Source organism: Mauremys reevesii, linkage group 15 (genome assembly GCF_016161935.1).
Source record: "Mauremys reevesii isolate NIE-2019 linkage group 15, ASM1616193v1, whole genome shotgun sequence".
NCBI classification, from domain to species: Eukaryota; Metazoa; Chordata; order Testudines; family Geoemydidae; genus Mauremys; species Mauremys reevesii.
In genome coordinates this window covers 23377428-23401615 of record NC_052637.1, presented here as the reverse complement: position 1 = coordinate 23401615, position 24188 = coordinate 23377428, and the positions used below count along the sequence as shown (strand labels likewise).

The 24188-nt window shown below is 53.5% G+C and overlaps 1 protein-coding gene across 2 annotated transcripts in view; it reads right to left on the bottom strand.

Annotated features, from left to right (window-relative positions):
* Nucleotides 1-24188, bottom strand: part of USP43 (ubiquitin specific peptidase 43) — a 186330-nt gene that overhangs the window by 130739 nt on the left and 31403 nt on the right. For both annotated transcript variants that reach the window (XM_039502361.1, XM_039502362.1), the window contains exon 2: nucleotides 22172-22312. In XM_039502361.1, the coding sequence (XP_039358295.1) occupies nucleotides 22172-22312 (141 nt within the window). The remainder of the gene's footprint in view (nucleotides 1-22171; nucleotides 22313-24188) is intronic.

The following is a 24188-nucleotide window of genomic DNA, read 5'->3' as shown; positions in this document are numbered from 1 at the left end:
TGTTGCTGAGCAGAGTGTGGGAGAATCGTCTCCATCCTTAAGTCACCAATGGGACCTCCCCACAGGCGATGGCTGTCGGATGAGGAGAGCCATTCAGCCAGCCGCCTACCACCAAACACCCAGAGACGCCTGGGAAAGCACAGGCAGTGCTAAACCCTGACAGGTGCTGCCTTCATGAAGCTGCAGGGGCTAAGCCCTTCTCAGGATTTGGCCCTAGATGTAGCACCATGTGCCACGCTCCCATGAATGTGGAAACCTCTCCCCGATACGCATCCAGACCCTGCTTCACCCCAGGGACCCGTGTACGCTAATTAAAACTGGAAACTCAACGGCACATAATTGTATTCCGCAGCCTTATCGCCCGCTGTTGGGCAAAGGGAGGGCTCAGCACGAGCCGGAGCTCTCCGTGTCTGGAATCTCTGGAGAGAACAAAAACCACGACAGCTACAGGATCATGCTCGAAGGAACAAGGCGAGATGTGATCATATTACATAATTCAAGCTATTCCCGCACCCTGCCGGCTCACTGCCCTGGGAGCCCCCAGGAGCAATTTCTTCTGTGTGTGTGTGTGTGTGTTTGTGCATGTGAACGTATGCACAGGTGCATGTGTGTGTGCAATCATTCAGGCGAGGTGCAAAGCAGAGAGATCAGATTTGCGTCCCTTTCTAGTAGGAAAGGATACACGGGGGTGGGGAGGGCACGTGGCCCTCTCTGCTGCATCCCATGCATGCCCCTTGTTTGCTCAAGAATGAATCGGTCACCTACTCTGAAAGGACCTTCTTAAAAGCACTGGGGAACATCCCTAAAGGGCTGCTTATCTGCGAAAAGTGAGGGTGTAAAAATACCATCCCCCGCCCAACGGAACATCAGAGTGAGATCTCTGCCCAGTTCAGTGGCAAGGACGTGGCAAGGACACGTCTAGCCCTGCAGAGCCAGCCTGGCCAAGGGAGAGGGAGAGGGAGCCGGAGTCTGTCCCATCTTGTGCGTCGGCAGCTATGCCTACAAAGGCCTGCTCCTCGCTAGCCTTTCTCCCTGCAGATTGCCCACCATGGCTACCCCCGGTGCTGTGCTGATGGTGCTAGACACGGTGACTGGAGCGCCAGCGTATGCAAAGCCCTGGAGGGCACTGGCATAGCATCGCCAACCCCAGCTGTTCCCAAATCATCCATGAGGCCACAACAATCCCCACATTGGCTTAAAAATCACAAGGTTTTTTAAAAATAAAATGTATATTTCGAGCTTTTTTCACTCCCCTTCCAGATTTTCAAACTTTTCTTCACAATTATTTGTGCTAGAAACTCTCTCTCTTTTTTCTAATGCAAGCTGAGAAATATACTCCAACAACCCCATGACTCCAGGAGCTGGGACTTTAAGAAACACACTGGATGTCATGAGACCCATGAGAAAATCAAAAGAACTTGCGACACTGCTGGTAGCAGTTGAACCAATGCATCCGGTCAACCCGCTCTGAGCAGGGTTAAATGACACAAGGACTACAGTGCCAGCTGCTGCTCAAACTCAGGGCACCCATCATTAGAATGGCACCCATGGGAGCAACTGAGAGAAACAAGGTCAAGTGTAGCAAAAACCAGGCCAGACTAGAAACTGCTGAGTGTTGAGCACACCTGAGAAGAACCTGCTTTTTGTAAAAGTGCAACAAAAACCTGTCTGCTCACCAGACTGCAGGCTGGGAACTTGCTGCTTTATTAACTGCATCACAGAGGGGAGAGAACTAGAAATTCCCACTGCCTAAACAGGGAGTAAGAGGGCGTGGAGCATGGCTCCAACCCATAATACTCTGAGTAGCCCAGTTAATCCCTTTACTACACTGCTTCAATAGGAGCACAGCTCCTTTGAAACAACAGTCCCCCGTTCAGATCAGTTACACCTGGGCAGACAAACTGAAGCACTCAGAGACACCTGAGCAAGGTGGCTGAATTTCTTACAGTCGGTGATGCAGGTTGAGGAAGGAGCCCCGTGTTGTATCATTTGCTTTTTATGCAAACGTAATATGGAGGAACCCCACAGGCGCAGCAGAGGCAAAATAACGGGGTTTACTAACTGTACACAACACACGAGGCCCTGTTACATAGCCACACCGCTGCTCCTGCAGGGTGCTGAACGCACAACACCATGAGCACCACTGGAGGGCTAACACACACTTTAAAAGGATACTCCCCGATTCCTGAACACTACACCCAGCGTGACTCTCGGATGCCAGGCTGAGTTTGCAGGGCTGGCAAGTGCGGGGATGAAGTCCGCCTTGTAAAGCAGGCACCTTTGCTATGGAAATGACTGGGATGCAATAAACTGAAAACCTGACAATGGCCCCGATTCAGCAAAGCACTTCAGCATGGGTTTAAAGTTAAACATGTGAGGAGACCCAATGAAACGGGCTTATGGCAGTTTGTTCAATTGTAGATAATGGCAAATCCCACAGAAACAACAGAGCAGGCTGGATAATGGGCCCTTTCCTGTGCCCGTGTATTAAAACAGAGCACTAATCACAATGATGCTGCTAGAACAAATAGCAAGAGAGGAGTGACTGTGTGTAACAACCTGAGCCTGTGCAGCCCGAATGAGAAAGTAAGAGGTAACTCTACAAGCAGAGACATTTGGTTGCAAGCAGCAGCCACGTTCCTTAGCAGAGACATTGATGCACTAATAGTAAAATCTCAATCACAGCTGTCAGGTCACAAGCAAATTGTTCCATGTATGAATAAATCAAAACAAGGGGTAGTGAAAAATTATACTTCCCCAAATCTCCATAAACCTCCTGTCAGATTTATAGAGACCCAGGGGACAGAAAGAAAAATATGACCAAATCCTTGAAAAGCCCATGGATAGAAAATAAGAGCAATGCTTTCTTGAATAAAAAAAATCACTGTCTTACATCCAGTGGCATAAATCTAGTGCTTGGAAAGTTTAATGGCATTTTTAACATAGCTGCCAAGGACTGTAAGTAGGACATCAGTGGAACGAAAGAGAACCCAATAAAAGAGGAAAAGAAAGCCAAGCAGAGATGGTTTAAGAAAGATTGTATTAAGAACACAATAAAAATAAGATAATGAGCGTGTTTCCTAACCCAGAGAATAGCAATCCCAGACCTCCTAACCCCCTGCCCACACCCACTGGAGGGGCACTGCTTAGAGAGAAATTATCAGAAAGGAAGGGCAGTCCAGTGGTTAGACCACTGCCCTGGGACTAGAGACCTGGCTTCAATTCTATGCTCTGCCACAGACTTGTGTGACCTTGGGCAAGTCACTTAGTCTCTCTGTGCCTCAGGTTCCTATCTGTACAAGGAGGAGAAGAGCCCTGGCCCTGCCTCACAGGAGGGGGGAGGATAAATACCTTCTGACTGTGAGGGGCTCAGATACTATGATAGGGGGTGGGAGGGAAATCTACTTCAAACTAGAGAGGCAGCTGTTACAGCTCCTAAGGGCATGTTTAGTAAAAGTAACATGATTTAGCAGTTCTGAGCAGTAATACTGGGCAAGAGCACTTTCAACAGCTGTGTAAAGGAACCAACACAGGAATCACCATGCAAGGACAAAAAGCCGGACAAAAAGGTGAAATATACTGGATAGCGGAAATGATCAGTCACCTCCAAGCACACCTGTAACAAACCAAGAGCACTTCAGCTACGGGAGATTAGAAGGGCTAGAGGCCCGGGGAGGGTATCACTAGGTTTGGAAGGATTCGATTTTGATTGATAAATGTCAGTAAACAACATCGATTTCACCGGACACACACAAACCAGCGAAAAAGCATTTCCAGGGTAATCATCAAAATGTACAGACAGACAGACAATGTAAGCAAAATCCGGTGTGAGAATGTATCAGTCAAATGTCACTGATTTAGACTTTTGAATTAGGCTTGTTACAAAAGGATAGTGGATAGCGAAAACATGTTCAATTTGTTGATTTCAGGATATTTACTCTGTATGTGTGGACACATGATGCTGACAATTTGTGTTTTAATCATTTACAAAGCTTTATTTTTGAATCTCAACATTTATGTCCTTAAATAATTATCTGACCTCCCCACCACTATTATTCTCACAACTGAGAACATTTAAATGAATAAAAATAGGGAAAAAAATGCTTTAAAAAAACCTTTGATATTATCAGTTGAAATAATAATAAAAATAAATCAAATTCTGCCAAACCCCGACATCAGCCTGCGTCGGAATCCAAGAACAAGGGGAAAGTCAGTGAAATTGAAAGGTGGGGAACTTAAAACAGATTCAAGAAAACGCTTTTTCACACAGCTGACAATTAGCCAGCAGAAATCACTGCCAGGTATTGCTCAGGCAAGACCGAGAAAGGAATTAGACAATGATAACAAGAGTATCCAGCATGGCAATAGGCAATACTAAAATAAATGAGCTGTTTGGAAGGGATCTAAGCCCTCCTGCTTCAGGGCTTTAGTCATTCTCTGACTATTGGGGTCAGGAGGGAATTGTGCCTGTGGGCAGGTTATTCCATAACTGCCTATTGTGGGGGTTCTTGCATCTTTCTCTGAAGTATCTGTTGCTGGCTGATGATGCAGGCTGGACTAGATGGGCACATGGGTCTGTAGGTTTCCCATGTGAGACACAACCTGTCCCAAACTCCAAACTCCAGATTAGGAGCAACGTCCTGCTAATATCATCCTGGTCTCCATCCAGTGACCTCACAGGAGAAATAGTGTCTCAAGTTACTGGAAACAGTAAAGGACTCTCAGCTGGAAAGGTCAGAAATAGAGTGTAAATACTTAACATAAGAACGGCCATACTGGGTCAGACCAAAGGTCCATCTAGCCCAGTATCCTGTCTGCTGACAGTGGCCAATGCCAGGTGCCCCAGACGGATTTAACAGAACAGGTGATCATCAAGTGATCCATCCCCTGCTGCCCACTCCCAGCTTCTGGCAAACAGAGGCTAGGGACACCATCCCTGCCCATCCTGGCTAACAGCCATTGACGGACCTATCCTCCAAGAACTTATCTAGTTCTTTTTTGAACCCTGCTATAGTCTTGGCCTTCACAACATCCTCTGGCAAAGAGTTCCACAGGTTGACTGTGTGTTGTGTGAAGAAATACTTCCTTTGTGCTTGTTTTAAACCTGCTGCCTGTTAATTGCATTGGGTGACCCCTAGTTCTTGTGTTATAAGAAGGAATAAACACTTCCTTATTTACTTTCTCCATGGCCGTCATGATTTTATAGTTGCAACATCATCTGCTTTTCAGCCACTCCTCTGGACAAAATTCACAGCAACAGTAACTCACCCAGTATTATTGTGAGTTGTCTTTGCAGTAACTGTCTGATTTTGAGAGAGGCACAGGAAGAGGGAGAGCTCAGGACTCAGCCAGACAGATACACTTGCATAAGCACACACAGAGCACCTCAGCTACATTAAAGATGTAAGCAGCCTCGAGGGGAATGGGTTTTAAAGTGCAGCTCTGGGCAGGCCGGCTCAGCTGCAGACTGCACTCTGTGGCGCTGCTAGCAGCATCTCTGTCTCGTGCTGCTGCTCCCTGAGAGCTGCTCTCTTGAGGAGGAAACAGGCCAGAGCTGTTTTAACATGAAGGGTGTGTTTCTTTCCCCTGGGCTCAGTGCTCAGACGTGGCAATAACGGCCCAGATGTCTCGCCGCCGGCAGCACCAGTCAGAGCATCTAGGACACCGCGCACGAGTGACATCCAGGACGGCTCTGCCACAGATGCCTGGCTAAAGTCTGCTTTGAGTTCCTGGCGGCTTCTCATTCCGATGCAGGTCCTGGTGCTATCTATTGGCTAGCAACAGCCACGGACACTGATACGGCCTCACTTGACACGTGGCTAAATAGGAAAAAGGCCACAAAATCCTGAGCAACTAACCAGCCAGTGGTGTCCCCTACCCCACAGCCAACCAGTGCACAAGCAGCACAGCTGCCCGCTGGGAACGCCATCCCCGGTTGGCACCTGTACCTGAGATGGGTGCCATCCCCTGGTGGCCAGGAAGAGTCCTGTGGCTGAAGAGACTGGGTGATGAGCAAGGGGTGTACTGAGATACAACCAGGGCCAAACTCATCTCCGGTGCAACCCCCTGGGCGCTATCGGGCACTGGGACATTAAAGAGCTAGTGATGTCCTAACGAGAGAGCATTTTTAGGTTGAAAGCAGTGAACAGGGACAGAATGTGAGTGTGCCTCAAGCATGGGGGTTTGGGGGGGAAAGTCCAATAGGAAGAATGGGCTCCCTCCGGAGAATGACGCCTGGAAAGAGGGATCAGTGCAGAAGGACTCGGGGATATAAACCAAGCTGGAGAGTGTCCTGATTTCATGAGGCACCTCTGGGCTGGAATCTGACTCATCTTCCTGGCTAGAATTTGCCTCTCTGCCCCAGGAAACATATCCCTAAGCTAACATATCCCGCTGGGCCCAGGAAGCAGTGTGAGGGTTTCGATCCAGCTGAGGGTCAGGCTGGGATGTGCAAGGACAGCCAGTCTCTGGATTAGACAACGCCGAGATCCTGTGAGTTGTTCCCACCAGATTTTGACCCCCCCACATGGCAGAAATCTCATTGAGATCAGCAAGATGCCGAGCATTGGAAATCTCCTGGGAGCTGCTGTTGTCACAAGGTTCCAGCCACATCCCCACAGAGTGTGACGGAGCAGGAAGCGGGGCGAATTTGACCTGGGAACGTTGCTGTTGTAAACCCTGCCCAGATCCCGTGATGTGAAGTGGCGAAAGGAGGAAACACATTGTATCTATTGGGTTTCTGGGAACTGGGCGGGATGCTAAAGGATCATCCGCCCTCCCCCGCCCAGCCTAAGGGAAGGATCTTGCAGGAGAGTTACATTGGGGATGGGGAACTTCCCTTGAAGGAAGCTACCTGAGCTGTAACCTGAGCCAGGAGGGGGGTTGGGAGAAGTGACACCTTCTGCCTGGGAGAGTAAACAAAGGAGAGGAGGAGCTGGGGGGAGGGGGAAGAGAGCTGCTGGAGGAGTTTTGGGTGTGAGTCTTGGGCTGCGTGGTGCAACGCAGGGAACCCCAAGCTGGGGTCTAAGCTCCCTGAACCCCCCAGAAGGACTTGATTGAGGAGTTATGGTTGTACCTACACGCTCCGCTTGGAACTGTGTTCCTGTCATCTAATAAACCTTCTGTTTTACTGGCTGCTGAGAGTCACGGTGAATCTCAGGAAGAGGGGTGCAGGGCCCTGACTCCCCCACACTCCGTGACACAAAGTCATCGAAAATAAGGCCAGAAGGGGTCTGAATTCTGATCTCCAGCCCATTAGATTTCAACCAGTTACCCCTGTATTGAGCCCAGTGAGTTGGGCCTGACTAACGCATCTCTTCCTGGAAGGCATCAAGAGACTGAGCGTCCACCACTTCCCTTGGCACTTGGTTCCAATGGTTAATCCTTCGGCTTATAAATAATTGCACGAGATTTTTGCATTGGAACTTGTCTGGCTTCAGTCTCCAGCCTTTGGTTCTTGTTCTGCCTTTCTCTGCTCAGTTAAAGAGCCCCTCCGTACCCGGTGTTCCCTCCCCATGACGCTAATCAAGTCACCTCTCAATCGATAGTCACAGAAATGTAAGGTGGGAAGGGCCCTCAAGAGGTCCTCTGGTCCCACCCCCCACACCTGAGAAGACAAACAGATCAAATTCCTTGAGTCTCTCCTGCATGGCATTTTCTCCCGCCCTCACATCATTTTTGTGGCTCTTTTCTGCACCCTCTTCGATTTTTCAACATCTGTTTTAGGACTTGGACACCAGAGCTGGCCGCAGGATCCAGCATCGGTCTCACCAACGCCGGACACAGCAGTAAAATCACCCCCCTCCTCTTACTCGCCGTGCCCATTTACACCTCCAAAGATCACATTAACGCTTTGTGCCACAGCATCGCACTGGGAGCTCACATTGAGCTGTTTGTCCACTGTGACCCCTCAATCTTTTTCAGAGTCCCTGCATTCCAGGATCCAGTCCTGCATTCTGCAGGCTTTTGCCTCCATCCTTGCTCCTAGATGTAGTGCTTTGTATTTGACTACTAAAATGCCTTTTGTTTGAGCAGGCCCTGCTTACCAAGCGACCCAGATGTACGATGGCCCTGTCCTCCTCGTTTACTCAGCCACAGATTGTATCGGCAGCTATTTTATACTTACTTCCAGGTCATTGATGAAAATCTTGAGTAATGTTGGGTCTTCTGCTGATCCCTGCAGAACCCCACTAGAAACATCCCCATTTTATGAGGAGTCCTCCCCAGTGACAACTATACTTTTTGTGATCTATCAGTTAGCCAGTTCTTAATCCATTTAACATGTGCTGTATTGATAATGTATAGTGCTATTTTTTTTAATCAGAATACTGCAGGGTGACCAGACAGCAAATGTGAAAAATCAGCACGGGGTGGGGGGTAATAGGAGCCTATATAAGAAAGAGACCCCAAAATCGGGACTGTCCCTATAAAATCCGGACATCTGGTCACCCTAGAATACTGTGCTGTACTAAGTGAAATGCCTCACTAATGTCTAAGTATTTTACATCTATCCAGTTACGTTTATCAATCAAACTTGCAATCTCCTGAAAGAATGAAATCAAGTTTGTCTGTCAAGATCTATTTTCCATATACCATGTTGACTGGCATTCATTGTATTGCTAGCCATTCAGTCTTTATCAGCTGAATCCCCTTATCAGTATTTCCATTATTTTGCCAATTACTGATTTCAGGCTAACCAGCCTATAGTTTCCTGGGTCCTCCGACTTGCCCTTTTTGAATATTGGCTAAACAGTAGCACTCTTCCAGTCTTCTGCAATTTCCCTGGTATTCAAAGATTTATAGAAATTAACATCACCGAGTCAGCGAGCTCCTCGGCCAACTCTTTTAGAACTCTTGGGTGCTGGGCCTGCTGCTTTCAAAAGGTTTATCCCTAGCAGATGTTGTCTGACATCCTCCTCAGTTACTAATGGCCTTGAAAATACTTCATATAAGTCCCTGATCCTTCTGCATCCAAACTGGGACCAAAGCTGTAGGGGAAGTGGGTTTTAGGTCCTGGGATTCCAATGTGAGCCGCACCTCCCAGCCCTGAAATTTCAGGGCAGAGACTCTGGTTTCAGCTCATTTCTGCAAGGAAGTTAATGGATCCCCAAGACTGGCTGCTGGGTGCAACCACTGTTTGTCTTGAGGTGGGGGCTGGGGCTGCCAACTTTCTGGTTTCCATAATATCATCTTCCTTCTTGAACAATCCCAAAGGACTGAGGAAAATTAAATACACTTGTCACTGAAGTGCAGGCACCTCTGGGGCAGAACCCTGCAGCTACTTAACAGCAGGGGCAAGAGCAGGCCCTCAGATACAAAATCCTTAAGAAGCCAGCACTGACAATCTGCTCTGGCTCGGCAGGACACAAATAGGCAGGTTGATGACTCCCTGGAGACTTGGTTGGTCTCAGTCCATCTGCCCCGCTTCCTGGACGGCCATGAAGCTGGGCCCATCCTCTGGTGTGGGAGCTGTCTGCAGTGGAGCAGGGATTTGCAATGTGTTGAGCATGCTGGATGCTGCTGCCAGCACGGAGGATGCTATAATGACCCCCAGCAGCTCCATCTCCCTACTAAGCACACTTTGCTGATGGGTTGGCAGGTGGGAAGCAGACCTACCTGGGCCAGTGGGGAGAGCTTGGCCATGGGCAGAGGGGATTATTGTTGGAGGTCTCCTGCAATGTGCTGGGCACGACTGGAGAGGGCGCTCTCTCCTCCCAGGGCGAGGGCGCTGTCACTTTCCCAGCCCTGATACACACTGCAGAATTTTCATCTACTGCTCCCTTCCCCTGGTAGCTGCAGCTGTACCTGCTGCACCAGCTCTCAGGACAGCTGTCGCCTTCGATGCCTTAAAGTTTCATGCAACAGATGTCGAGATGAGAGACTTGAGACAGCAGCGGGAGGCAGAACCGCCTCGCCAGCTCACTTTACCTGATCCCTTTGGCGTTTGACCTGCCATCATATTCCACTTCCACTGCAGATCCCAGGGTAACGAACCAACCAGTCAGTGTGATCAAGGGGGTTTCCCGTCCCTTCGCCGAAGGACTTGGAGCAGATGGGAAGGACTGGAGCTATGCATGGTACGGGTGGGTGCTCCACCAGCCTGCACTGCTGTGCAACTGCTGATCTGCAGCGCCCCCTGGCACAACGCCCACAAAGTTCTGCACTTCAGTCCTGACCTACTGTTTTGCCAGGTGTCTCTCTATCTAGTTATCTGTTGTAGGTACTTCTCCGCCCCCACTGGCCTGGTACTGGTATCAGAGCACCTCACACTCCGTAATGCATTAATGCTCACAATGCCCCCCTAAGGCAAGGCAGTGCTATTACCACATTGTGCAGATGGGGAACGGAGACTGCCGGTTATCCTGCCTCCTCCCTCACTGCAGTTAAAGATATGGCCCTGCTTGTGCTCTCCATTGCACCCCCTGGAGTGGTGTAAAGAGGAGAATCACCCTCCCCCCCATACACACACACACACATCAGCCCCATGAATGTGCCTTCCACCCCATCCAGAAAACCAGAACTTTTCATTTCCAAAACATCACAACCATTTCAACCCTTTGCTTTCCGACATTTTGTAAGCCAAAAACGTCATGGAAACTGCCCCTTTCCCGCAAAACGCCCTGTTTGAGCACGTCGCTGTTTTCCACCAAAAGCAGCAAAAAATTTCCAACTTGTCTATGGCCCAATCCTGAGAGGTGCTGAGCGCCTTCGGTTCCCCGGGGTGTGCACGGCCAAAGCGGGAGAGGCATTAAAGAGCGCACCCTGTGGGGGCTGGAACTAGGTGGGGGAGAAAGGGACAGGTTAGGCTGCAGAGCTGGGACCCCTCCTGATCCCCAGCTCTGTGCAGAGCATCCCGAGGGATGTGCTGGCACGTTTAAAATTAGATCAGGCAATGCTCCAGTAAACATGCAGTACTGAATGGCCACGCGCTGTCCCAGGGAGTGGACTGGAGGGTCTAACAGGATGCTCCCATGTCCGTGAGAACAGCAGCATGGCCCGTCTAATGCAAATTCCCGGCTGCCTCCCAGAGCCGTGAGCGGGCACGCTCCAACCACCTCTGAGCAGGCTGCGCCAGGCCTTGTGTTCCTATGGCTGGAAACGGTGTGGGGCCAGTGTTGGGGGCTTGCTGTGCCTGCAGACGACTGGAGGCCAAAGGGACTGAGAGATGCAGCACCTAGCGACGGATGCTACAGCTGCTTGGCTGTGCTGCTATGCTACCCACACATGACAGAGTGCACCCGGAGGTGCAACAGTCACTCCTCAATGACACGCTCTGTCTGGAGGAGTTACAGTCTGCAGGGCCAGGCAGAGCTGGGCAGCGGGGAGCAGAGACCACCAAGCACACTCTGAACAGGGCCAACCAGCTTTGGGCAAAAGCAGACCCAGCACCTCCCAGGGGGTCCAGGCTGGGCAGGAAGTGTGATCCCAAAGCCAGGGCACCAGAGCAGCGACGTAGGAGTCAGGACTCCTGGCTTCTGTTCCTGTCTCTGCCACGGGCAGAGCTGGGTTGGTTCCAGCCACAGAGGGAAACGGGTCATGTCGGCACTGCAGGCTGGGGAAGGACTTGCTGCGTCTAGGGGTCCCCAATCCCAGAATCTAGCAGCCTCTGTCCCCGGCACACGCCCCCTCAGTGTCACTGCAAAACCCCTGCCGTCAGCCCATCCCCAGGGGCCTGTGCCCAGGTTAAGAGGATGGTCTGCTGCAGTGCTGGCACAGGACTCTGGAGATCTGGGTTCATTCAACTGGAGAAAAGTTGCCATGGGATCTTCAATGAGCACAAGCCACCCGGACCACAAAGGGGCACTGTTTCAGCGTCAGCATAGAGGGATGAGACACCCCCAAGCGAACCACCAGCAGCACTTGCTGCAGGGCTGGGACAATGCTGGAGGTCTCCCAGCCCAGGACCACCCAGCCCAGCCCTGCCAGGGAAAATCCCAGTGGGGGTGAGTGCCCCTGGGAGCCGAGAGAGCAGGGGGCGAGATGGGCGGATGGGTTTCACTTTACAAATGCCAGAGTCCCTCGGCAGGAATTTCTCTGGCACTGGTGAGGCTCTGGGGGCCCCTTGCCTGCGCGGGGCTGATGAGACATTGTGTGTACGTGCACAGAGGGAGGGACTCAGGATCCCAGGAAAGGGGATAATCTGCTGGTAAAATGGAATCAAACCAGAGAGCCCACTGCCAAAACGCAGGCAAGGATTAGAGCAAGCTGAGGTGGGCAGCCCGGCCCCGCTCCTCTCCTGCCTGGCTGGGCTCACCACCCAACTCCTGAACTGGCTGCTTCTGCTGGCAGAGCCCAGCAGGGCCGGGTCTGCTTTCCCGCTGCCCTGGCCCAGCACAACCCCAGCCTAACCACAAAGCCAGGGGACCCATCCCCGGGGGAATCAAGCCCGCTGCCCCCTCACCCTCAGGGCACAAGGGGCCATGGTCCCTGCCCCTGCCCCTGCCCCTGCCATGGGACCCTGCACTCACCATGCCCTGCCCACTGGATTTCTTTAAGATCTCGGTGAAGCTGGGGCTGACAGAAGGTGCCAGACTGATGGCTCTGGAGACAGGGGGCTCTGCTCATCCCTCAAACCCCCCACACCCTGCACCCTGTCCTCTGGGGCCAGTGGGGAGCTCAGCCCCTGGGGGGCATTCGATCCTGCTCTGACTACAAGGTGGGAGGGGAGTGCGGGGTGGGCACTAGGAACCTAGCCAAGACACCACCAGATCCACGTACGGCCTGGTCCAGACTGGCTTCATCTCCTGCCCCTCTCCCTTGAGGAAGCCAACCCTCCCTCCCCCCGATATCCCTAGTTCCCAAGGGATCGCCCCGATCTCTCTGACGGGCTCAGTGCCACCTCTGGGTGCCAGTGGGAGCTCAGTACAAGACAGAGGCCCTGCAATGCCCCAGGCACCCGCGCTGCCATTCCCAGCAGGAGCAGTGTGACCTCCCTGCGATTGGCGTGAAATCGAGTGCGAGACGGTCCCCAAGGCTGTCAGTCTCCTGCCCCTCACAGACTGGAAGCTCCACCTCCACCCTCATCCCCAGCCTGTGGGTCCTGACTGGAGTAGAGTGGAGGGGGTAGAAGTGGAGTGGGGAAGGAGGAGGTGGGCAGCCTGCCCAGGAGGGGTGGGCCCTATGGGAGGTGTTTAGGGATGAGCAAGGCATGATTACCTGGGGGAGGCCTGCAGGGGCCGAGGGAATGGCGGGGGCATGGCCCCCCCTTTCCCTCGGCCCCTGCAGGCCTCCCCCAGGTACCAGCTCCAGGATCTTTGTGCTTAGAGACTGGGGACCCATTGCAGCTGGTGAGTTCAGCCAGGCGTTGCCCAGGGTCCATCCCCAAAGTGCAGGGGCTAAGAACCTAATGGCCACATAGAGGGAGAAGAGGACTGGGATCCAGAGAACAGAAGAGAGAACCCAGCCCTCTCCGTACCCTCACACTGAGGTCCTGTTTGCAGGAAGGAGGCCCGGCCGGAGGCAGGGGAGAGGGGCAGCTGCATGCAAAGGGGCTAATGAAACTTGCTAATGCTGTCTAAAGCACAGCGCTGAGCTGGGGGAGCCAGGCACAAGCAGAGCCCAAGCCGTGCTCCAGGGAACCGTGGCTGCAGGGGAATGCAGAGGACTGACGGTTCCAGCGATTCACACCCCTGCTAGAATAGCGCCCCAGTGGAACAGAATTAAACCCAAGCCAGACGGGGGTGAGGGACATGCAGCACGGGAACCCCCCACTCCTGCCCCTCTCTCCAGGGATGCTGGAGGGACCAAAAATACTCAGAGGGAAGTTTTGGCCACCAATCTGCCCTCATCCACTAAGGCCTGGAAGTGGGCCCCATCCTCCTCAGGGAGCTTGGCCTTAAATTCCGTAACACTTTGTGTAACTATCAGATTTGGCCAAGAGGGCCTGGTCATTTGAGATCCGGAACTGGAGGGAGGTGGAAGAGAAGACCGAGTGACTTCTGCCCCCTATCAGAGGGAGCAGCCTTAGGGGGCTGGGGGCTGGACTGCTCTGTAGCCGCCTGCGCCACCAACTTCGGCAGTGGGTGAGAGAACAGAAACTCTCCTCTCTTGGGGTATGTCTACACTTACCACGCGGGTCGACGCGGTGAGTTCGACTTCTCGGAGTTTGAACTATCGCGTCTAATCAAGACGCGATAGTTCGAACTCCCCCCGCGCTCCGGTCGACTCCGGTACTCCACCACTGCGAACGGCGGTGGCGGAGTCGACCTTGGAGCCGTGGACTTCGATCCCGCGGCGTCTGGACAGGTAAGTAGTTCGAACTAGGGTACTTCGAGTTCAGCTACGCTATTCGCGTAGCTAAACTTGCGTACCCTAGTTCGACCCCCGCCCTTAGTGTAGACCAGGCCTTGGATGGAACAAAGTTACGCTTCTCCGCCCTCCTGGGGTGGGAGCAGCCGCTCTAGAAGGGATGGGAGCACCAGGAGCTGTTTATCCTGAGCCTTCACCATCAGAGCTGATGTCAGACTTGTCGAATCTGAACCCTTGGGTGCCTCCTTCTCCTAAGTCCTTAGCACCCGTGCGTGCCGGCTCTCCTGACTTTGATGGGGCTGGGGAGGGATCTTTTCTCTTCAGGGCAGACTTAGACAAAGATGGCGTGTCCTTGTTGTCTGCGGCCATGCCCCTTGCTCTCAAGCCTTCTCCTTCGGCTTAACAGTCCTAGCCTCTGTTCCCAAGCTCATGCTCAGAGGGGCACTGCCTGCTTTGTGAGACTGACATACAGGGTGGGGAGTACTCAGCCCTGATCTGACTGATGTTTTCTGAGCCTCAGCTCCCCACCCGCACAAGTCCTGAGGGAAAAAAGCAGCAGGTGCTGCACTTGGCAGAAACATGAGCCTCACCCAGGCCGTGGAGGCAGCATTGATGTTCATCCCTCACCAAAAAGGAACGAGGGCAGGAAACACTGTTTTTGAACAGCCTCTGGCTGCCGGACACTGGGAATGGGTGACAGGGGATGGACTCTCGATGATTACCTGTTCTGTTCATTCCCTCTGGGCATCTGGCATTGGCCGCTGTTGGAAGACAGGATACTGGGCTAGATGGACCTTTGGTCTGACCCAGTATGGCCGTTCTTATAAACCCCAGGACTCTAGGCATAATCCCAGACTTCTCGGGGGGGAAATCCCCAGGTGGGGAATTAAAAGGGGAAAACGCTATCCAACTAGACCAACCATGTGCAGGCCAACAGGCATTGCTTGCAAAACATCCTGGCAGGTGCACGATGTGCATGCATATCCCCCATGTGGAGTACACCTAGGGACTAGCACTCAAAGAAGAATTGGCAATTACCCATCGAAGCTGGCAGAGCAACACAGCTGGAAAGCGGGTGTGAGATCAGAGCCTGGCCGGAGCTTGCAAAGCGCTTTGAGCTGACAGGCCCTATGGAAATGGGAGGCGCTGAGTTATGCTGTACTCCCCTGCCATGAGGGTTGCAGGTGGGAGGAGATGGCAGCCATCATGGGTGGCCAAGATTCTGAATAGATCTGAACTGTAATCCTCTCTCTGAGGAGCGCGTGGGAGCTAGGAGGCAGGGGACGAGGGGATACGTTAATAGCTGGATCGGCCCTGCCTGCCTGAGCACCTTTTCCTCTTCAGAGCGCAGGATGCAAGTGCTGGCTCGCACAGCGAGGAAACAGCTTGTAACAGACAGGCAAATTGGCAGAAACTGTAGCGAAGAACAGAATTATCCGACACTGAGATAAACACGATATGCTGGGGAAGAGTCAAGACAGCTTTTGTAAGGGAAGTCACGCCTCACCAATCTGTTAGAATTCTTCAAGGGAGTCAGCATGGGGAAGCATGTGGGGATGGGGGACCCAGTGAATACAGTGTACTTGGACTTATGGAAAGACTTTGAAAAGGTCCCTCGCCAAAGGGTCTTAAGTAAACTTAGTCATGGAATAAGAGGGAAGGTCCTCTTCTGGATCTAAAAGATAGGAAACAAAGGGTAGGAATAAATGGACAGTTTTCACAATGGAGAGAGGTAAACAGCGGGAACCCCCAAGGATCTGTGCTGGTTCCTGTGCTGTTCGTTAAGGAGCTGGAAAAAGGGAGCGAACAACAGAGTGGCACATTTGCTGGCTGCGAAGAGTTACAAAGGGATCTCACAAAACTGGGTGACCGAGCAACAAAATGGGAGGTGAAATTTAACACTGATAAGTGCAAAGTACTGCACATTGGAAAAAAAATGATTCCAACTAGACCTATATAATGATGGGGTCTAAATTGACTGTTGCCACTCAAGAAGGAGATCTTGGAATCACTGTGGATCATTCTCTGAAAACTTCAGCTCAGTACATATCAGCAGTCAAAAAAGCTAGGAACTATGAAGAAAGGCATAGAAAATAAGACAGAAAATATAATGCCACTACATGAATTCATGGTGCACCCACCCCTGGAACACTTTGTCCAATTCTGGTTGCTCCATCTCAAAGAGGATACAGTGGAACTGGACATGGTTCAGAGACCAGCGTGATCAAGGGCATGGAATGGCTTCCATACAAGGAGAGAGTGAAAAGATTATTGCTGTTCAGCTCGGAAAAGAGACGACTAAGGGGGGATATGTTTGAGGTCTATAAAAATCATGACTGGTGTGGAGAAAGTGAATAAGGAAGTTTTATTTACCCCTTCACACAACACAATAACCAGGGGTCACCCAATGAAATAAATAGGCAGCAGGTTTAACACGAACAAGAGGAAACAATTCTTCACACAATGCACAGTCAACCTGTGGAACTCATTGCCAGGGGATGTCGTGAAGGCCAAAACTATAACTGGGTTCAACAAAGAACTGGATAAGTTCATGGTGAATAGGTCTATCCATGGCCATTAGCCAGATGGTCACAGATGTAATCCGGTGCTCAGGCCAATCCTAAACCTCTGGCTACCAGAAGCTGGGAGGGGAACACAGGGGTGGACCTCTCCAAAATCGCCCTGTTCTGTACACTCCCCCTGAAGCTCCAGTACTGGGCAGTGTCAGAGACCGGACACCTGGCCCCGTGGGTCACTGGTCTGACTCAGCCTGGCCGTTCTCATGTTCCGTTCTAGGACCTCGGTGGAGCTAGGGAGGGGAGGAGCGAGACCAGCATGTAGCCAAGGGGTGGCACAGCACCAGGAGGCAGCCCCTGCCTGCTGCTGAGCACTGGGGCAATGGGCCGTTGACTACAACAGCTACAAAGCCAATTCCCCCAAGCAAACATATGCACGGCGATGTTTTGCCTCTGCTTCTAATGGGGGCTGGAGTGTCACGGAGAGGGGAGTGCTGGCAAACGCAGAGATGGCGGCCGAGCAGCACAGGCTTTAATGTCCCACAGAATTAACCTGTATGAAGCCGCCCAGGAACTCGCGTTAGTTGCCGCTCCCGCGGGGGCAGCAGAGATGTCTGCAGTGAGCTTGGCTGGGAACCTGCCAGTCACGAGCAGTGACAGGCTGCCCTGTGCCGGGCGCTTAGCCTCAGCCTCGCTTCGCTAGAGAGCCCACTTCAGAGCAGGGTGTGTGGCCAGAGGTGAAATGAGTGTGGCAGGGCTCAGCCTTATCCCCAGTGGTCTGTAGAAGAGCCATGCTCCCAGAGCGGGTAGGAGCTGGAGTAGCAGCGGGTGAGGAAAGAGGTGCATTCACTGGCAGTGATACGTGGGCACCGGGACTGGACTGGCAGGCCACGACTGAGGTGTTTATCCCACAAGGCGGGGCAATGCTATTATCCCTAGTCCATAAATAGGAAACTGAGGCACAGGGAAGTTAAGGGATTTACCCATGAGTCTGGGGCAGAGCAGGGACTCGAACCCAGGTCTCCCAAGTGCCAGGCTAGGGCCCTACCCACTGGGCCAGACTTCCCCTCTTCACAGTCTTCCCCTTCAGATGCCCAACCCTGCGCCCCGCGTTTGAGCACCATCGGAAAGGACATCGCCTCCCTGAGGTGACTGAACGGGTGGAGGAGGAACAGCCCAAAGCCAGACCCCTCCTAAGGCCAGGGCGCCCGCAAAGGCGGATGTGCCGCTGGCAGAGGGCCAGCCAAGCAACTGTGTGCCGTGAATCACAAGCAGCACATTATTTGCCATCTCCTTTCAGCCCCACCTCAGACACCATTCAGCCCCAGCCGCTTGCCCGGCCTCCCGAAGCCAGGGAACACAATGGGGGAGCAGCAGCTTTCAAAGCTCTGCCTTCCCCTATTGTCTCTCTCTGGGTCCCAGCCTAACAACCACATTCAGGGCCCAGCCAAGGATGGAAACGGGGTCGGGGGCCCTCCTGAGGGGCCTGCGGCCCGCACAAGGGCACCGTAGCTGGATGAAGGCAGAGGAACCTCGTTAAACCCGCTGAGTGCTCCAGCAGCGACAGCTGCCTGCATCGGGCCCTGCTCCCACCAGCGCTCTGGCTTCCCCGGCCCCTGCTTCTCCCACTTTTCTCATGGCCCCAAACTGTCTGTGGGCAGGCGCACTGCCTCTGTGCTCAAGCTGATGGACTCACTTGTGCCTCTGGAGGTGGGGGTCTCCGGGATGGATGGAGGCAGCCCATTCCCTCGGAGACCCCCCATTCTGCTGTGCCCACTCTCTGCCCAGTCCACAGGACGGTCAGTGCGTCCCAAGCCTCCCTTCACAGGATGCAGCAGGATGGGGTCCGAGCTGTCCGGTTCTGGGTATAGCTGCTGTGCAGCCCCCATGCCACATAAAGCTGTTTGAACAACAGTGATGATCCTTTGTCCAAGTACAGGCCCTTGCAGCCAGTACCTCAAAGTGCTTTACAAGGCCCCCGGGGGCACTAACCCTATGCTGCAGGCGGGGCACAGCAAGCAGATGTGATTTGCCCAAGGTCATGCAGTAAATTGCTGGCAGAGAGAGGTACAGTACCCAGGAATCCTGATGCGCACTTCCCTGCTCTAACCATTAGCTAGTTCTCTCTCTTTGGGACAGGGGCGCTTCCCTTTATTCTAGCCATACAGATTGGTCCTCAGAACGGGATGACTCCATATGGTCAGATCTGTGGCCCAGAGGTAAGGGGAGAGCACCCCTCACTGCAGCACAGCACCCCCTTAGCACCATGCCAGAGGTCAGCACTGGGGGGGATATGATAGAGAACATCCTGAATGGCAAGATTAGCAGCCGCGTGGAGACATGGGTTCCCCCCAGTGGGCAGGGGGGACTCACACCAAGGCAGAGCAATGCCAGCTGGACCCAGCTCCCAAGGCCTTGCCACCACAGGGGCAGAGCCCCCAGAGAAACCAGGCCCTTGGCACGACGCAGACACTGGGCTGGCAGTCCTGCAAGATCCGCCCATGGCAGGGATGCTTTGGGGCCAACCTCAGTGCAGGTTTGGGGGCTAAACGCTGAGGTGGGGGGGATCTTCCCCCAGATGTGCCCAGTCTTGGCAGCCAGAGGGTCAGGCCCCCTGCGTGGTCCACACAGCGTCCATGAAGGCTGGTGGAAACCGAAGAACATCAGCCAGGAAGACAGAGGGAGACTCCACAACCCCCCAGGCTGTCCTGGCCTGCCCTAGCAACAGCCATCCGCTTTGCACCAGTTGAGCTCACACCCATTTCAAGCCAGAGGAAACTTTACTGGTGTAAATCACAGCTTCCATGTGGGCTTCGCTTGCTGGCTGCTGCTGCTGGCCAAATCCCATGGCGAGACCAGGCTGCAGCCCAAACCAGGCCAGCCAGTTCTTTGGTAGGATGTGCTGAGCGAGGGGTCACCTTGGAGAGGGTGGGTGACTGACAGAGTCTGAGGGTCGGATGAAGCAGAGGGACTCCAGGGTGGGAGCGGGAGGTTGGTTCCATACCTGGGCCAGGAAAGAAGAGGGAAGCAGGAGAAGGGTTTGCAGGGATGTTTGCAGAGCGAGAAGGTGTGGCAGATCTGAATTCACAGGATCTGTTCTCACAGCCACTCAGAGCTCTTAGCAGGATCTGGGAAGCAACCAGTCAAGAAGAGGAAACCATCCCATGTGGTTTAAGAAACCAATCAAACAAGGCAGATAATGAGTAGCAAAACTCAGTGGGCCCAATGCACTGGGGCTGCATGCAGTCAGTCACACCTGTGCAAAGCAGAGGTAGCATGCTACCAGAGCAGCGTGGCAGGATCTAGGACTGGTGTGAGAGTTATACACGGGACTGGGAAACTTCCAGGCAAGCCCTGGGCTGAGATATGCTCCCTCAAACCACTGACCAAATAACAAGCCTACCTGTAAAATCCTAGGTCTAGTCACAGATATTTCCCTACCCAAAAGGGGCAAGATTCGTTAAACCGGTCTCTCTACTCTAGCCCAAAACCCAGCTTGGCTAATTACAGTCTGCCCACCCAACCGCCCTGTGCATGACATCTTCCTTCACTTCCTGTTTTAAACTGTGGTGCAGTGTCGCTGTGCACAGTTACAGAGCTGCTGAGTTCCACCCCAGCGGTGGCTGCATTTCAGTGCTAGGTATATGGCTGGCAAAGAGCTCTAAGATGACACAGGAAGCCAGGAGGTATATGCAAGAGAGTCTTGTTATTAGGGTGGTTTCCCTTTGCTGCTGACCCAGGCAGCTCCTATCACACGGGATCCCATGCAGGGTGAGGACACAGCCTTGGAAAGGGGGATCTCAGTGCCTTGCATCAACAAGTCCGACGCCTCCTCTGCACTGCCCCAAAGCCACACTGGAGGAGCAAGACCAGGGCCAAAGGGCTTACCCCGTGGATGTGCCATACACAAGGACTCCTGCTGCAAATGATGCTCATGCAGGGGTCGCCACTGGCCAGGTTAGAAGGGTCAGGAAGGAGGCACCCAGGTTCCAGCTTAGCCCGGATCCTGCTCAAGCAGGGATTTGGGAGATAGGAAGCCCCAAGTTCTAATCCTGTCTCTGCCAATGACTTGGCAAGTCATAGTCCCACTCTGTGCCTCAGTTTCCCCATCTGTAAAATGGGGATGACCCCACCCTACCCCAGAGGTGCTGTAAGGAGGGACGCATTAAGGCTCTGCTGGCACCCAGCTTCACAGAACTGGCTGCAGGGAAAGCAGGAGCTCCTGTGAAACCGGGGCAGGCTCCAGGGGGTGCGACTTAACAGAGGGGCAGGGCTATAACCATGGACAGGCTAGGCCAGTGTGTCCTGACAAGGGAACTGCTCCCTGCTGGGCCTGTCCCTGCCCCACACAGTGAGTTCAGTGTGTCTGCAATGCTGCACAGCCCCCCGCCAGGCACACGAGCTCCTTCGCAGTAGCTGCATGTGCTATGTTGACCCAGCTTCTCCCCGACCCGAATGCTGGCTGGGGGCTGCTCGGACACTGCCATGCCAGAGGTCAGACCAGGATGGTCCCCTGTGGCCTTAGAATCTCCGAAAGCCCCTTCTTCCCCAGCTAAAGAAGCTCCACGACATGTCGCAGCAAAGCCCCAGGCAAAAACACCACGATTGCCAGCTCACCCACACACCCAATGCCCTGGGAAGAGAACCCAGGAGCCCTGGTTTGAGACAGTGCCCTCTGTCTCCTGGGCTACAAGAGGAGCTGTGCTAGCTGGCACCAGTAGTAGGGCTTTTATCCTCTGCAGGCAGCAGCCACTCCCCACGGATGGTGTGGTCACACACACTGCCCTGACATAGCAATGGCACAACCATGCCGATCCGTACCGGGAAAAGGCTGGGCCCAGGGCACAGGTCATTCCACTGGTGGGAGGAAAATACCAACAGCACAGTGGCCAATCAGCCATGTTCTCACCCCCAACTACCCCCGCCCCCGCCAAGAGTCACTGAGTAAACGGAGACTATTCCCCAGTTTTAGGGAAACACCCCAGCCTCCAGGCTGAGGAGGACCCTGTGCGGGCAGTGGGGGAACATGATAAGAGGGTACCAAATCCATGGTCCCATCTATCTATCCTTGGTTCTTACCTGGCCCCCCTCACCACAGTACCTGAGCATCTCACAGTCTTTGACATATTTATCCTCATCCTACAGGTCTTTTCCATTGTCCCAGTGCTGCACTAACACAGCAGCCACACAGAACTTCACTCCAATTTCCCCACCCCAAGAGCGCAGCTCCTTACTGCGAGAGAATCTCTGTTAGCAGTGCAGGGCCTAGGACACACAGCTGAGCAGCTCTGATCCCACCCGCTAGAGAGCAGTGGCGACACATACACCCCACGCCAGCTCCTTACAACAGCAGTGCCCTGGGGAGAGAGTGCAGAGATGTCTGGCGAGGGAGGGTAGAGGACACTGACCTTGCCCGCTGTCCTAGCCTTCTGGCTGGGTGACGAGGAGCCCAGATCCTCGTGCATTCTGTCCAGCAACCAGAGCAGGAACTCCAGGGCGTCGTGCTGCGAGTTCCCCCGGAACTGAGCGCCATACTTGGCAACGATATTCTGCAACACAAGACAAGGTCAGAGGACTGGCATTAGCTCTTTGGTACCCAAGGGGACACAAACAAACTCGGGGGGGATGGCACACAGCTGATTAGTGTGCCATGGGCCCGCTTCCCTGCGGCCACATCACCTTGGGCTGATCTTGGCACATCTCACAAGCTAACTGGGGCTGGGAAGAACCCAGGGCCAACAAGGGGGGCGGGGGAAGCCAGTACAAATTACCGGGGCCTGGAGGTCCAGAAGGGGGCCGGGGCCCGGCTTCCCTGGCTTTGTCGGCCCTGGCAGAACCAGTAGTTGGAGGAGAGACCTCTGCACTCCAGGCAGCCTTGCTGGTGACCCTGTAGGGGGCACTTCCCCGCTGAGTCTGTGGCAGTGCAGGGTACAGAATTGTTCAGACCAAAATCAAAACTCCTCCTAACTCCCAGCTCACCCAGCTCAGGTCCCTGCCAAACCGCGCTTGCAGCTCCCATGGAATTGTTTCTTCCTTGCCCTGCTAGAAAGACCCAGGTCCCCAATGCTCCAGGCATGGGATGCTGCATCCTACCCCACTGGGTGGGGCCCGCAGATCAAAACACCCAGCCACCAAGAGATGGTACCACAGTCACCAGCTGATGGTCGCAGAGGCCATCAGAGAGCCGCGTGTTTTTGACCAGGCCCACACTGGACTATTGATCTACGGCCAAGGAGCTGCGTGGCCCATCACCAGGCCCCAGGCCCTGCCCCTCCTGCCTCTGGCTGGGGCTTCTAGCTGCTGGCGGGTAACAGCCTGCCCTGCATGCAATGGGAGAGAAGACACTGAGTCAATGGGTCAGGTTATTCCCTAGCGTAACTCCACCAAAGTCCATGTAGGGGAGTCTGGCACGGTGGATCCATTTGCTACCACAAGTGCAGTCTACTATGGAAGTTTCCCTACTATTAAGCTGGCTAAACAATGACTTGCAATGGACAGGCAGGGAATTCAGGGTCCTGAATTAAGCCTCTAAGAAGCTGAGCCCCTGTGCACATCCCAGCTGTTTGACTTTTATCTCAGGGCTGTTGTTTGCACTGCTCCAGGGCAAATTAAGCCTCTGAGTCATTCCTGGCACTCCAGAGGGGCTGCAGGGTCTCTGGTTTATGGAGGAAGCCAAGCTGCTCTTTGCCAATAAAGGGAATAGTTTAAGGAAATAATTGTCTCTGTTACTAAAGGCGTTTTACTACAAGTGCAGCCTTCTAATGGTGTTTGCAATGTGCGGAGGCAGGTTCCCTTTGGGTATGTCCACACAGCACACTAAGCCAGGCTCTGACTCAGGTTTGAGCCCGAGCCCAAGCCCCGCTTCCGTCTACACGCACATCAGCCTGACTCGGGTCAGTGAGCACTCAGGACCCTGCTGGGAGAACGAGAGGGGTCAGATCCAGAATCCTGCTGAGACTTGGGACCAAGCCCTGTCACCATGCAGTGTGCACACAGATTTAGCTGCAGACCCGAGGCAGAAGGTCCACGCGGTGCAGTGTGGACACGTTAACACGGCTGGGAGACCCAGTTCCAGCAATGGTAAGCCCAGGTTTACAGTGCAGCATGGAAACGCGGAGTCTCACAGCCCCGGATTTACAATGCAGTGTAGATAGACAAAGCCTTCCAGGCTCCTGACCAGGGTGGCACGGCAAGCCAATAAGAGTCAATCCCCAGAAAAACTCCATGCCACACCTTGCAACCAGTGCATGGGGGTCGGTGGGTGTCTCCTCAGCGCAGTGCAGGTCCCTGTGCAAGGTGCACACGCTCAATAGCGCAAAGAGGTCACATACTTCACTCGCAGCATGACACTAGCACAGGGGGCAGGAACATACACCTACTGAGAGACAGCCCTGGCCCCTCACAGCTTCCAACCAAAGCAGACAA